Source organism: Pagrus pagrus, assembly GCF_965226575.1.
Source record: "Pagrus pagrus genome assembly, chromosome: 12".
Lineage (NCBI taxonomy): Eukaryota > Metazoa > Chordata > Actinopteri > Spariformes > Sparidae > Pagrus > Pagrus pagrus.
The window spans coordinates 22502186-22518131 of record NC_140196.1 but is presented as its reverse complement, the minus strand read 5'-3'; the positions used below and the strand labels follow the sequence as shown (position 1 = coordinate 22518131).

At 39.9% G+C, this 15946-nt stretch overlaps 2 protein-coding genes across 2 annotated transcripts in view; both read left to right on the top strand.

The window, feature by feature from the left end:
* LOC311266970 (phosphatidylinositol 4,5-bisphosphate 3-kinase catalytic subunit alpha isoform) overlaps positions 1-15946 on the top strand; it is a 149107-nt gene that overhangs the window by 115661 nt on the left and 17500 nt on the right. The window lies entirely within an intron of this gene.
* On the top strand, positions 786-6354 carry LOC311266581 (neuromedin-U receptor 1-like). The gene is made up of 4 exons (XM_084368999.1): positions 786-876; positions 2731-3449; positions 4580-4813; positions 5041-6354. The coding sequence occupies exons 2-4, from the start codon at positions 2762-2764 to the stop codon at positions 5349-5351; spliced, it is 1233 nt and encodes a 410-aa protein (XP_084225125.1). The 5' UTR covers positions 786-876; positions 2731-2761; the 3' UTR covers positions 5352-6354.

Here is a 15946-nt window from a genome sequence, read left to right as displayed (position 1 = left end):
AACCACGAATTCATCAAGAATATATGCACCAGTTTTTATGTCAGTCCGTCCAATAGGTGTTCAAGATATGTAATTAAAAACCAGAAATATCAACCTGCTGGTTGTAGTACAGGAAAAGCCAGGGGCTCACCGAAGTCAGAAGGCTTCATCCTCTGAGGAACATGAATCCCACCACACTGCATCCATTAAAAAAAGGTGTAAACAAGAATTTAAGAAACAAAGAAATACAAAAAATGCATGGCTAACCAGTAGCTCACAGTTTCATGTCCTCAGTGAGACCTCTGTGTGTTGTATTTTAAACACATTGGTAATTTATCAATTTGTGTGTCTGTTTTGTTTTTGACTTGCAATAAATGGGAATATTTTTTTTCATTACACGCACAAAGCAAACTCAGCCCATGGGCCGCAGGGTCAAAGCAATCTCAACCTTCATTTTCACATTGATGCAATATGTGCCCCCTGTCAGTGACAAAAGTAGTATGGAGGATGACGCGGCATAGAGTCGCTGTACATTCACATGTATAGATAATTGAAGTGTGTGTGTTCGAAAGAAAGTGAGAGAGAAAAAATATGAAAAGTAGTTGGGGTGGGGAGGCTAACGGTCGAGGCTGCATACAAGATGCTCTGGTGCGAGAGAGCAGGAGAGAGAGAGAGAGAGAGAGAGAGAGAGAGAGGTGGGGTGAACTCCAGCGCTCAAATACGGGAAGTCAAGGCAGCTGTGACGCACTGAGGCACCAAAGCAGTCAAGATATTGTGTCGGAAAAGTCCAGGATGCAGAGAAAGATGATGCTCTCACATCGTCCCGCTTTTCTTCAAATCTGTTTCATCTTGTAAATAAGAAGAGGATAATGACTTCCAGGAGCCCACAGACTGCAGGTGCGTGTGTGTGTGTTTTTTTTCCCCTGACATAAAGTTATCTTAATAACTCTGTTGCTTGTTGAATGGATAAACAAATCCAGCGTGTGAATCTAAACAAAAGCCTCTCGGGAAGTCAGAGCATACATTCCCTATAAGACAGCATTGTGACGGCGTTGTTACTATTAAACTAGTTTCTATGGGCGGACGACACAGTGTAGCAAACTATTTAAGTGAATTGTAGAAAGCTTATTTTTCATGTCTGAAATTAGGAGGACATGGCAAGTTGTGCCAGTTATTGCTGCCCTAGTTATAATGCATATATATATATATATATATACACACATATATATATTTAATCCACAAACTAGTTAGGCTGCTTTTTTTTTGTCTGCATGTTGCTTTCATGTATGAACATAGTTTTCTCTGTTGCTATAGATGAAAGCTAATTTACAGCTGCTTGGTTGCAACAGCCTGCAGTTTGTGGGATCGCTCCGTTGTTGCGCTCCCTGAGGTTTCTTCCATTTTTTCCCTGTTGAAGCGTTTTGGAGGAAGTTTTTCCTCTTCTTCTCCAGATTGAGGGTGTAGTGTGTCGTAAAGCCCCTCGAGGTAAATTGTGATTAGTGATATTATGCTACATAAATAAAATGGACTCAACTATGTGAACTGGTCAGTTCAAAAGGATATCGCCTTTGGTAGATTTTTTGAAGGGTACAGATATGCTGGCAGCCAGTGGCAGACTCAGGATGTTTGAGGGGCCGGGGCTGCATAAATAAAAAAGGGCACCAGCTCTAAGTGCTGAGGCACCAGCGTGCAGAAAGGGCACCATAGTGGGCACTTTATTACCTTTTGTTTCCTGAAAAGGCCCCCCGAGTCTGACTTTTAATATAATTATTTTAACTTCCCTTTCTCGAGACAAAAAAACAGCTTGTTCAGTGAGAAACAAGATGACAGGATAATGTATCTGTGCCTTCATAACTTAAAGGTGTATTCCAGTGATTCAGTGTCTACAGTTTGTAGCTTAGGCTTTCTGTTACAATATTTAAGTTTAAATTGATAATACAGTGCAGCAGGAATGAGCATTTTTGCACTTCCAGATCCAGGGTTTTTTTAATGGGTTTTCAGTCAGATGCATTAAATAAATAAGATCTGTGATTAACACAAGCTGAGGATATTTTCATATTTTATTCTACAACATAAAATGTGTCAGTAAATACCCCACATTTGGATTAAAAAACATTTACGTTTCTTAAAATACGCAGTTGCTAACAAGTGGCTAAATGGGACTACAGTGGTGGGTGGGGACGTCATCAGGCCGAACACAGAGACCCATCTACTCACTTGTCCGTCTTAACAGGTGGATGTCAGTTGCAAACTATTCTATCTTTATCTTTACACCTCATTAACTGATCAATTATAGTAAAGTGTGTATACTATAGTGTAGTATGACGCTTAGAGGTGGGGTCGTTTAAGTCACGTAGCCTAACATTAGCTTTTTCTGCCTTCTGCCAGATTTCATTCATTCTTCAAAAATCACAAAAGTGGTGTTCATCTGTGAAGATTATCTTGCTGAACAAAACCTGTGAGCATCATAAACTTGTGTTTGTCGCAGAGCTTATTTTTTTGCAACCATCCAAAATCCAATTAAAAAATCCAATAGGCTCCAGGTTAGCCTACAAAACCCCATCATCCCTGCACAACTCTATTAGTTTTTTTCTAACTTTAGACAGCCCTGTCCACATTAACAGAACGTCACAGAAGTGTTGTCACCAGCTGATTAGTACTTCTTGTAATGAGTAAACTTCATTTGTAAAATTGGTGAGGTGTGCATTTAAATTCCATTTTTCTCCTCTTCATTCTACCCTTCATGTTTAGAAACTGAGTAACCCTCTTGCCAATCAGCAACATGCCGGAGCTGAACTGCTCTCGCGTGGCTCTTTCCAACACTGATGCCACAGTTTTCAATGACGTAGGCTGCCCCGAGGTTGCTGTGATGTGTGGGATGAATATCTCCTGGGTGTTGGCTAATGCCACCGCACAAGATCTGGATAACATGTGCTTGAGCATGGACGATTACCTGGCCAAGCCCCTGGGGCCTCGGAGGTCCCCCGAGTTCCTTCCTGTCTGTGTCATCTACCTCACCATCTTCTTGGTGGGCGTTCTGGGCAATTCCCTGACATGTGCAGTTATTTTGCGCTACAGGGTGATGCAGACGCCCACCAACTACTATCTGCTGAGCCTGGCGATGTCTGACCTGCTGGTGCTGCTGCTGGGCATGCCGTTAGAGCTCTACGACATGTGGGAGAACTACCCCTTCCTGCTCGGGGAGGGAGGCTGCTACTTTAAAACCTTCCTGTTTGAGACGGTGTGCTTTGCTTCCATCCTCAACGTCACTGCACTCAGCGTGGAGCGCTACGTAGCGGTGGTGCACCCTCTCAAAGTCAAACACATGACCACGCGTTCCCACGTCAAGAGGGTTGTCTTCATGCTGTGGATGCTGTCCATGCTGTGTGCTGTGCCAAACACCAGTCTGCATGGGATTTTGGTGCTACCCCCATGGTTTGGACGTCAGTTTCCCAGATCTGCAGTGTGCAGTACGTACAGAATTTTATGATTTTTATTTTCTGACAGCATGCTTACATGCTCACAATAACGATGCTAACATGCTAATGTTAAGCAGATATAATGTCTACTATGTGTACCACCTTAGTTTAGCATGTTAGCATTGTAACATTTAACAATTGCACCAACCACAAAGTACAGGAGAGTTTAAATCTGTACAAAATATCACTCTATTGAATAGTTGTAGAGATATTTAACTGAAAACTTCAAATTCATCCTCATGGTGGTGCAGGATAAAAAGTCAGGAGATCACATAAAGTTAATAAGATAAACTATTTAGGAACCATGAATGTCTAACAAATTTTATAGATGAACATCAAATAGATATTTCAATAGGTAAGTTGAAATGTAAACTTACTGATCAGGACTCATCCTCTGGGCACCATGAACATCTGTAACAAATGTCATGGTTATCAGTCCAATACACCAATAGACCAAAAAACCAAGCAACCATAGTCCAGACACATCTCTAGATCAATGCTTTGAGCGTAGGTTAAAAGGGTGAAGAGGCTTTGTAGGCCTCCAGATTAACTTTCAGTTCGAAGTGTGTGTAAAACGTTCCAAAATCAAAATGTTGTTTCTTTACTTTGTTAGCATCGTATGTTGTTGTTTGATAAAAGTATTAATATTCAAAGCATTCAGAAAACAACTCCAAACTGCACCCAGCTAAATTACCAGTGTACATGTATTTACTGTAAACTTGTTGTCATAATAAACTGCGGTTTAGCAGCTGTTAGCTTTGTTGGCTGTAAGCTCCGGTAGCCGAAGACACCGCAGGAACCTGCTGCCCACTGCCAACAGCTAACTAGCTCCCCTACTGCTAATGTCAACACTAATTTCTTGTTTGTCTTTCAGTGATGATTAGTATAGCAATAGCATAAGAAGAGGCACTCGGTTAGCCAGCGCTCGGTTCAGTTTGTCATTTGTTAAGCAATAGTTATACACACGTGCAAAAATCCTTTTTGTAGGCGTCCCTGGGAAGTTCCATTGATCCCTGGTGTGACAGTACCTCGTTAGTCTTGAACCCTAAGTTTCACAATGGTATATGAAGCTATAATACCCATGGTACACTAACCCCTCTTTGTTAACTCTGTATCCTCAGCTGTGGTCAAACCCCTCTGGATGTACAACCTGATCATCCTGATTTCCACAGTGGTCTTCTTCCTGCTCCCCATGCTGATAATCAGCATCCTCTACCTGCTCATTGGCTTGCGGCTGCACAGGGAGAGGCTGATGAGCGAAGTGAACACCAGGTGTAGCTTTGGATCGGAAGGTCTAACCAGGACCCACAAGCAGAAGCTGAGCAAACGCAACCTGCAAGTCACCAAAATGCTGTGTAGGTCACGTCTTCAAGCTGCAAAGGAGCTGAAAATTTAATGTGACTATGTCCATGTGTGTGAATGAATGTTTAGACCCATTGTTCCCCTGTGCAGTTGTTATAGTGTGTCAGTGATGGTGATTAGAGAGTCGTCTCGAATCTCAACATGTCTAAGAATATCATTGGTTTATGTCTGTGTTTCCTTTACCTGTTCTCAATCTATCCTGTCCATCTGGCCCGTCCAGGCGTGCTCGTGGTTGTGTTCGGCCTTTGCTGGGCTCCTTTCCACGTGGAACGCTTGGCGTGGAGCTACATGGACACCTCGTCCGAGCTGGACAAAAAGGTCTTCGGGCACGTCCACATCTTCTCCGGAGTCTGCTTCTACCTGAGCTCTGCCATCAACCCCATCCTCTACAACCTCATGTCCACCAGGTTCAGAGAAATGTTCAGTCACGTTACCTGTTTTTCTAACAGCTTGTCGCCACGTTCCAGCCTACAGATGACCCAGCGCAGCACTTTGAACGAGAAAACGGCCAGCAGTACTAGATTGACTTAGATACTTGTGAGCATGTCTGACCCAAAGGAAGTCCGAGACACTAAATACAGAACGGTAACAAATTGAAAGAAACACTCGGTAAATTGGTGGAGAAATGCAACTATTACAGGGAACGAGGGGTCACTGAGTAGTGTGATGAGCGAACCACATCGTATGGCCTACACCGTTGCAAGATCTCATCACAGCTGAACACCTATGGCAGATTTAAGACACCATCGCTAGCTTTTGGAAGAATGATGTTGATTGCTCAGAGACTATCTAGAATCTTTTCCTTTAATTTGTTACCCATCTTTACATATCAGTAGCTCAAAGACCTTCAAATGGCAAGGTCTTAGCCCCAAACAGAAGGATACTACCCTTGAAGTGATAGAGGTCAAACAAAGATAACCGTCACCGCGCATGGATAGAACCATGTGACCAAAGGCTGTGTGACAAGCCTTAAGAGCATACTTGCATGCTGCACGCTGGAAGTCATGCACAAATTATCCACAGTAACTCAAATCTCAACTGAATGATGCAAGAAAATGAGATGGAGCGACATCAAATGTTTGGATGGGCAATGAAATTATCATATAGATGGCCCAACAGCATTTTTATGCACGGGGAATGTAGCCCATCAGTTCTCCCCAAAGTATCTATTTGTTTGCTAGGTGAATGTATTTATTGTATATGCTGTACATGCATGGTTTAATGCGAAGCACAACATTTTCATGCTTGCCTATTTGCTAGTGTACAGCTCCAGCATTAACACACCTTCAGAAAGAATGAATACACAAAGGCTCCTGTTTAAAGGCAAGAACATTTGTGCAGGAACGAATCAGAGGGGGAAATGAAAGTCAGTCGAGTGAAACGGGAGTCTATATGATGGTTCTGTATTCGTAGTCATTGACAAAGCTGTTGATTAGTCTCTAGAAATACATGATTATTTCATCTGCAAGAGCCACATTTCAACACTTTTCTTTGAAAAATGTGAAATAACTAACGTTTGTAAAACATTGTGATGTTGTTGTGACGTGTTGAATCAATTGATTAAAAGGTAAAGTTTGTAGAATATGGGCAGAATCCATAGGTAGCTCTAAAAACATGGGGGGCAGCATATCTGCACAACTGCTGCTCTGTGATAGCTATCCTTGGCTGTAGCTAGCTAATGTTAGCTAAATAGCTCATGGCTCAGTTAGCCGTGGAGCCAGTTGCCCTGGAGTTTGGACCTGAGTCCGTATGTACATTTTACACCTCTGGACACACAGCCTGGGACTGAACACAGCCTCCAAGACAGTTTGACAACAGTGGATACAGTACAGAGGCGATTTACAGCAGCTCTGACCAAGACTGTGACTTCTGGGATGACAAAAGAGCTGGAATATTTTCACATCTTACTCTGTGAATTGAGGATTTGTTTTAGACCAAACCAGAGATGGTCGTGGGGAGGACAAACCGAGACTGTGTTGGTGAGTTTCATTTACCTTATGTTGAGTTTGAATGTGATTTTGAAGTGTGTTCTACGATGAGTTATTCAATAAGTATTTGATTTCATGACATTTTGTGCGTTTACCTTGTTAAGAGACCCTGTTCACATGGTGGCCATTTTCCTCGGACATCAAGCTCAGGCTGGAAAAGTCTAACGGCACTGATGTCTTCCAGCTTACACGTCCTATAAACGTTGGAAATCTGACAAATAGTTATCATTCCACAGCTTACTGATTGATTAGCAACTGAAAAGAAAATGGATAGACACTTTTGTTTCTTCACATTCTGTCGATAAAGTACTGTACATCTTTTTTTTGCTGTTGTTTTAAACTAAAATTCTGGCCATATCTCACAAATTGCTCCTTTACCAGTTTGCGATTGTATTGACGACAGTGCCTGTATATAGGACATGTGAATATGTATCACGTGTTTTATCAATGCAGTGTTCTCTACTATTTATGAAACGATGTATGTGTTCCTGAGTGTAACCTTGAAATATGATCAGTGCAGCCGGTAAGATGTGCCAGCAGAGCTGCTTCTTTATGACTGCAGTGAGTGATGCACTTGTTTTCATGTTCTTGACTAAAATCGAAGAACAAGCAGCAGGATAGAAATGTCCTCTGTGTAAACACATTGGTTAAAGTGCCACCCGGAACAATTCAAGTTATTTATGAATGACGAAGTCTGCCAAGGTCCATAAGAAGCTTTCCACTAGGCTGTCTCATCTAAACATTAGGTGACACAGCCCAGGAGAAAATCTGTACAAATGGAGATGACGAAGATTATGAGGGGTGGGATGACGTCACAGGGTCAATAATATGGGTAAAAAATGGAATAATGAATGACATGACGCAGGAAGAGGACAAAAGATAACTGATGGATACTGACAAACAGACTAACACTAATGAACAGCAATCTACCCACATCTTCCATCACCATAACAGAGCACACTGTTTACCCAGCGTCTTGACAGATACTCATTTAAAAGGCCGCTTTGCAGTATCCGCCGATAAATGGTATTCATTCAAGAGCGTGGCTATTATTACCAACCGTGGCGCTTTGATATAACAACATGAAGCAGACTGTATCATTTTACTCACAACTTTAAAGAGTTACTTGAACACAATGCGGGTACTGTGAAATTAAAGCACAAATCAAGCCCAATGAGAAACATGATGCGTTTCATTTTGGCTTTCACTCAGAAATGAGCAGAGATCTGGAAATTTCACAATGTTGAAAACAAACAAAATCCCAGAATTGCAAACAATAAAAAGTCAATATGATGCTCAGTAGGAGTTGAAGGAGGGCTGAATTGCAAAGTTTTTGGCATCACATCGCTTGTTTTCAGGTTCATATGAAGTCTTTCACATGCTCAACCTGACATGTTTTGACACAATGTAAGTAGATTTTCAATTTAGAATCTGCTCAAAGCAACGGAAATCTTAAGGACCACCTCGAATAAAGAAACAAAATTATCATTTGAGATAAGTGCGAGGACAGAAGGTAATATCAGAGACTAGAAGGATATGAAGGAGGAGATGAGACCTGCTGCAGGGAGGATGATGTGAGGTGTTTCATAATGAGAAATGTGAGGATGGGGACTGTCACTGATGGTCTGACTGGAGCTCAAAGGATTCATGATTGATCATGTCAAACGCTATTTTGAGGTCCAGAACAACATGTTTTTTATGGTCAATGGAGTTGTGATTTCCTCAATTGATTCAATTAATGCCATTGATGTTGAATTGTTTGGTCTGAGTCCGTGTTGACTGTCACTAAGTAATTTGTGTTTATCAATACATTTGTCCAGTCTGTCATTAAAAACTTTTTTCCAGAATTCCAGATTGTGGAAGTAAAGAAACAGGTGTGTAATTTGTGAAGTGGTGTCTGTTCCCAGTGTTGTACAGCGGTATGACTTTAGCTATTTTCATTTTGTGTGGAATGACAGGTTGCAGATGTTTGTCAGTGGTTTTGAAATCCTCAATAAACCTTTTCACTACTGTCATGTCTATTCCATTAAAGTCAGTGGACGTCTTGTTTTTACATTTATTAACAATATCCATGATTTCTTTCTCATCCACTGCTGTCAGAAACATTGATCTGGGATTCCTTTCTATAGAAATATCATTCATTACTTCGGCTGTCACTGGTGAATCTGGGATTTTTTCTGCCAAGTTTGGTGCAACACTCACAGAAAATGCATTAAAGCTATCTACCACATCGTCCATATTATGATTTTATATGATTACCATTACCATTGTCAATAAAATACTGAGGATAACTTATTTGTTAACAACCATTTTTAATGATACTATTTAATATATTCCATATTCCTTTAGCATTATTTTTATTATCAGCTATTATTTTACTGTAGTAGTCCTTCCCACATCTCCTTATAATATTAGTTATTAATATTATTCTTATATTTATTGTGTCTTTATTTTCTGCCCCTTTAGCTCTCTGTCTTATGAAATCTTTGTACAGTGTATTTTTCTTCTTGCAGGCGTTTTGTAATCCCCTGGTGATCCATGGATGATCTCTATATTTTTGTTTTCTGCAGTATTGTTTTATGGGACAATTTGAATCATATAATGATCTGAATAATCTTAAGAATGTTTCATGTGCACTGTCAATATCCTTTTCTTTGTATAATGTTTCCCAATTTTGTGCCAGTAAATCGTATTGTAGTGCATTCATCATTAATTCCTCACTCGTCTGTATTCTGGTTTCTTGTCCGGGTGATCTTTGTTGTGTTTAATGTCATAGACTGTAAAAACTCTGGTAGGTGGTCACTGATATCGTTGATCAATAGTCTGCTCATTGTATTGTTTTCTATGTCATTAGTGAATATGTTATCTATTAAAGTGGCACAGTGGGATGTTACTCTGCTGGGTCTGGTCATTATTGGAAATAGGATCATATTGTATATTGTGTTGATGAATTATTCAGTCATGTTTTGTTTATTTGGATTCAACAGATCAATATTGAAATCCCCACAAATGAAAAGAACTTATTTTTGAAAACATTTCCTCCATCCAGTCCCTGAAAGATTCAATACTAGCCCCTGGTGCCCTGTATACACACAACTAGTTATTATATTTTGTTTTTCTCTCTGCAGATTTCAATTGTTATACTTTCTAATAAGTTGTCCACCACAGTTGTCGTACAATCACTTTATGATTCAGGTTTTTGTCTACATGCATAGCCACTCCTCCACTCTTATTTTTTCTCTTTATGTACCCAAATTCATATCCGTCTAATTTAGAGTTTGTTCCTTTATCAGGAATCAGGAATTTAAATGACCCTCAGATTTTCACTATCCATTGTCTTTTCAGTTGCAGATCAATAAGAAAGTGCTAACATGTCAACAGTTTTTCCAGATTATCTACATTTATATGGCTTGTAACTGGAACACAGCAGCATAACATTATCCCAGCAATCGCGCGCCCCACCCATAGCGTGACATTAGAGGAAAATGGCTGCTGTTTGAATATGGTCAGTTTCAGACTGTTGTCGTCCACTGTGGTCCAGGGCTGCCCAAAGTGGGGCCCACGGAGCAAAGTTAGCCTACCATAAGATACGATTGGCCCGCCAGATGTTTCTATCAGTGGTCAACATGAGTTACACATGTTGTTTGTCAACTTAAGAGATAATTTTGTAGTTCAAGAAAGTCATAGTTTGATGATAAGATAGTAAAATACTTTGTATAAATGTAATATATTTCACCAACATCAAAGTGACCATAACCTCGACAAATGCAAAAGTATTTTGTTTTAGTTTTAGATCTGAGCTGAACAAAGGAGATTAAACAGCTCAGCTTCTTGAATAATAAGACATTACAAATGAAGACACATGTATGCAGATGCCTTCTGGGTATTTAATCATGACCATCCAAGCTTTTTATATAACTGACAATGGTGAGGATTTATTTGGGTGAGTATATTGTATTATGCAGTGTTTATCCCTGGTGCCTCACTGGGAATAAACTTACAATAACTGTTAATTCTGTGAAGTTCACATGTTCAACAAAGGGCGTATCACAGATTGGCCCAGCGCATAGTGCAGGCCATCACAACCTTATCCTGTGCTCCTGAACAGGATAAACAGTTGTACAGAATGAATGGTTGGAAAATGATTAGGGAAGAACGTCTGAATACAAATGCATGACCACAGATTATAGGGCGAGTCATGGCCTGTGATGAATGAATTTTCTTCTAAAGAAACCCTGGCCTTCACCTGGCCAGTGAGTGAATAGAAGAAACACAATTTGCAGGCATTTCCTCTCCCTCCCTCCTGTAAATTGCTTGTATCGACAAATACTGAAGTGTCAAGGTGAAGCCACAACATTATTTAGCTGGGTACCTGAAGCAATAGGCTCACGTACTCAGAGGAAATTGTACTTACAACACTGGAGCCAGTGTCAGTGAAAGCAAAAAGTAATTCAGAGACTGTAAATACTGGTAGATAAAAGGGAAAGCGGATATCAGCAGCACATTGATTAAACTCTGGCACCGGTTCACTGTTTTCATTTTCTCCTTGTTATACCTGTCTTAGTGGGTGAGATTAGCTCTCCACTCAATTTATACGCAGGCTATTTCACAAAAATCAGGTAAATCCCAGGATGCAGCAGTTCTGCTGTGATTGCATTTTGCCTTACATCTGATGCTCTCGTGCTGAAATGACTCATACTCCTGCAAAGTCAAGAGGGAGGAGCACCCCAGGAGAGCAGGACAAAAGTTAAAGTTCATGTGGTCCATCATATTGTCTTTTTGGGTTTTTATTTATATTAATTTCATATTTCAACACGAATTTCAATTGACAAGATTTTTTTTTACAGACATTCGTGGTCCCCAGAGAATGATATGAGAATAAAGGCTTTATTTGTTGATCCACTGACTTTTCCTCTTGCGCCACCATGAGGTCCTCACGTCTATTAATACATTACACTGGAATATTCTTATTCCCTGTAAACACACCAACTGCTTTCAGCCAATTAGCAAAAGAAAGCACTTTTTTACAATCTTGGGAGACATACATCTCTTTTTACAACAAAAGGGCCCGTAGCCAGTGGTGGACAGTAACGAAGTAAATTTACTTGAGTACTGTACTTAAGTACAGTTTTTGAGTATCTGTACTTTACTTAAGTATTATTTTTTGGGGATACTTTTACTTTCACTCCACTACATTTGAAGGACAAATATTGTACTTTTTACTCCACTACATTTCTATTGATGCTCTCGTTACTCGCTACTTTTGAGCTTACGTCAGCTGATGATTTTTTCTTTTTTTTCTGTGTGCAAAATTCAGAGAAAATAAACTGTTTCTGCTGATTTGCGTATGGTTTGTCTTAGTCGTATTGCCGTACCTGTACTACGTCATGCCATACGAAGAAATGGAGGAAGAAACTGGAGAAACACGGGGGAAACTCCCACCGAGCACCCGTGGCCTTATCTCAAACCCATGTTTGATTCGTTTCAGTTTAAATGTTTGTTGTGTTTATCGCGAACAAATTATATCACGGCCGACAAAGACTCGTCTTCCAACCTGAAAAAGCACGTCGCGGTATGTAAAGTTGTTACTAACGTTAGCTAGCTTAATGTTGGTTAAATTGCAGATGAACATTTTAAACGTAATTGTATGTTTGTAGTATCATAGTTGCCATTTTTAAACGGTTTAAAAATATGGCAACTGTTGCAGTGCAGTTGAATGATTGAGTTGACTTTCTGTTCATGTTTTTTATACAATTCATATCAAAGAGTCCAAGGTAGGGGTTAGGTGTGTGTGTGTGTGAGAGAGAGAGAGATAGAGTGGGTGTGTGTGTGTGTGTGAGAGAGAGAGAGAGAGAGAGAGAGAGTGAGTGTGTGTGTGTGTATGTGTGTGTGAGAGAGAGAGAGAGAGTGTGTGTGTGTGTGTGTGTGTGTGTGTGTGTGTGTGTGAGAGAGAGAGAGAGAGAGAGAGAGTGTGTGTGGGTGTGAGAGAGAGAGAGTGTGTGTGGGTGTGAGAGAGAGAGAGTGTGTGTGTGTGAGTGTGAGAGAGAGAGAGAGAGTAGCATAGAGTGAGTATAGTATATATTTCATTTGTTGGTGAATGCAGCTGAGTCTGTGTTCTGAGGCTTCTTGCCTTTATTTGTTTATTTTTGAGCTATAAACATGTCTGTAGCAGAATCGCATCAGTGTATTGTATAATGACATTAAGCTACTTTCCTTTCCTGTATTTCCTGAGATATTTTTTAAATACTTTTACTTAAGTAATTTTTTAAGCAAATACTTTAGTACTTTTACTTAAGTAATATTTTGACTAAGCTACTTTTACTTGTATTGGAGTAATATTTGACAAGGAGTATCTGTACTTTTACTCAAGTAGTGAAGTTGTGTACTCTGTCCACCTCTGCCCGTAGCACAGAGGAGGGTCCATTTGGTAAAGTGCATTGTTATCTGAAGGGACTGTTTTAATCCACTGCTGAGGGTGCAGTTAATTAGGTTGGGTAGAAGTGTTTTTTTCTTTCTGTGCTTAATTACATCAGCGCTCAATAAAACCACACATGCAATTGTGATGTAACCGCGTCCCTGCAAATACCAGCATGTGGTACTGTACATATTTGTCTTACTTTGCTTCCCATTTTTAGATGAAAGAACTGATGAGTGTCTCTAATCAAACTGTGTTTGTCATCTGTATGTTGACTTTTCATCCAGCATCTATTTGGTGATTTTGATTTTTGGCTATTTTGAATGTTACAGATTTATCAGAGTAGCTTTAGATAACAATAAAATGTTTCTAAATTTAAATGTAGTCAACTGGGAGTGGTTGAAGACTTTTAGGTAAAGAATAATAAAGTAAGTCTAGTAATGGCAACTTTTATTTCAGGCGTTACAGATATATATGCAAAAAAAAGGCCATGTTACTCACTTAAATGACTTGGCACGGTAGCTTTTAGCAAGGCAATTTGCCTGAGGCAGAAACAGGACTACTGAAGCGATAATGGGAGCATGAAACAACATTCAGAAGCAGTAAAGATGTGCTGTGTGTAAAGATTTTTGTTGAAAACATTAAAAAATGAAACAAAAATGAACAACATAATGTGAATAAGTAACAGTTTTGGCTTTATGATATCTATGTATTGTGTTTCAGAGATATCTACTGAAGTTAGCATGCTAACCAGCTAGCCCCGGTCCAAAGCTCCTGTGCTGGCGGTGTGAACACCAACACTCCCCCGGTCCCCGAGTTCCCAGTTCGAGCTGCTAGCTGCACGGCTAACTGAGCCAACCAGCTAAGGGCAGCTACAGTTAGCAGCAGCTAGTGCTTTCTTTGGTAATATGCTTCCCCCTATTCGTTTGAGTATAGAATTGAAAGGCGGCCATTTCTTACATACTGCTCCTTTAAACCCAGCTTGGAAGAGAGGAGCAGCTCCAGGCTGCACGAGCCATGTGATTGGTAAAATTACAGCTGAGCTAATTTAAGGTGTGTAATCATGATTCATTCTTGTAACTTTGTGAAACCATAAAAAGAGTGAGCTGCAAATTATATTCATTGTAAAGAGAGCTGTGAACTAGGACTGTGTTCTTACAAAGCATGTGACTTCAAGTAGTTTTCAGACACTCTGTGGTGATTAATAGTGCAGCAGAACCAACAAAACAGTTTGAAAATGACCAGCAACTCCTCTTTGAGTCAGTGTTGATGTAATGCTCTGTGATAAAGTGAAGCATCGGTATTCCACTGGATAAAACAATTCTTTAAAACACATCTGTTTCACATCTGTTTACTGTTGGCAAGGCAAGGCAAGTTTATTTGTATAGCACAATTCAGACACAAGGCAACTCAAAGTGCTTTACAGGAGCATAAAAATGACATTTAAAGAAATAAAAAATTGCCTTTAAAATACATTAAAAACAAGTAGGAAGACATCAAGAAACAAAACATTAAAACAAGTTAAGAAATAGGAAAGTAGGCTAAAACAGAAGAGGTTTAAAAGAGACAAGACTAGAAAATTAAAGTCACAGTGCAGTTCAAAGCCTTGAAATTGCTTCAGTGAAAAGCAGCAGCGAACAGAAAGGTCTTCAGCCTTGACTTAAAAGAGGTGAGAGTCGGAGCGGACGTGCAGTTTTCAGGGAGTTTGTTCCAGATATGTGGAATAATAAGTGAACGCTGCTTCTCCGTGTTTAGTTTTGACTCTGGGGACTGAAAACAGACCTGTACCTGACGACCTCAGAGGTCTGGAAGTTTCATAACATAGCAGCAGATCAGAAATGTATTTTGGCCCGAAACCATTCAGTGCTTTATAAACCACAGCAGGATTCTGAAATCTATTCTTTGACTGACAGGAAGCCAAGGTAAAGATCTAAAAACTGGAGTGATGTGATCTACTTTTTTGGTTCTTGTTAGGACTCGAGCAGCAGCGTTCTGAATCAGCTGCAGCTGCCTGATGGATTTTTTAGAGAGTCATATAAAGACACCGTTACAGTAGTCGAGTCTGTTGAGGATAAATGCATGGATAAGTTTTTCCAAATCCTGCCGAGACATAAGTCTTTTTATCCTGGATATATTTTCAAGATGATAGTAGACCGACTTTTTAATTGTCTTAGTGTGGCTGCTGAAATTCAGGTCTGAGTCTATGATTACACCAAGGTTTCTGGCTTGGTTTGAAGTTTTCAACATTACAGACTGAAGCTGAGCAGAGACTGTTAGTCGTTCTTCCTTGGCTCCCAAAAAAATTAATTCAATCTTATCTTTGTTTAACTGAAGAAAACTCTGACACATCCAATCATTGATTTGTTCAACACATCTACTCAGCATTTATATGGGATTATAGTCCCCTGGTGATATGCTTATGTAAATTTGTGTGTCATCTGCATAACTATGGTAATGGTTGTTTTCCATTATCTGAGCTAGAGGAAGCATGTAAATGTTGAATAGTAGAGGCTCCAGAATGGATCCCTGGGGTACTTCACTTGTTATTTTCATCTGCTCAGATGTGCAATTACCAATAGACACAAAGTAGTCTCTATCATTTAGATTGGATTTAAACCAATGTATTGCTGTACCAGAGAGTCCTACCCAGTTTTCCAGTCGGTCCAGTAGTATGTTGTGGTTGACCGTGTCAAACGCAGCACTAAGATCCAGTAATACTAAAA

What these genes read in the sequence shown, in the direction of transcription:
- LOC311266581 (XM_084368999.1), top strand. Translation starts at nt 2,762, where the DNA reads ATGCCGGAGCTGAACTGCTCTCGCGTGGCTCTTTCCAACACTGATGCC. An exon ending in TCCCAGATCTGCAGTGTGCA is followed by an intron (nt 3,450 to 4,579) that starts GTACGTACAGAA and finishes CTGTATCCTCAG; the next exon opens with CTGTGGTCAAACCCCTCTGG. An exon ending in GCAAGTCACCAAAATGCTGT is followed by an intron (nt 4,814 to 5,040) that starts GTAGGTCACGTC and finishes TGGCCCGTCCAG; the next exon opens with GCGTGCTCGTGGTTGTGTTC.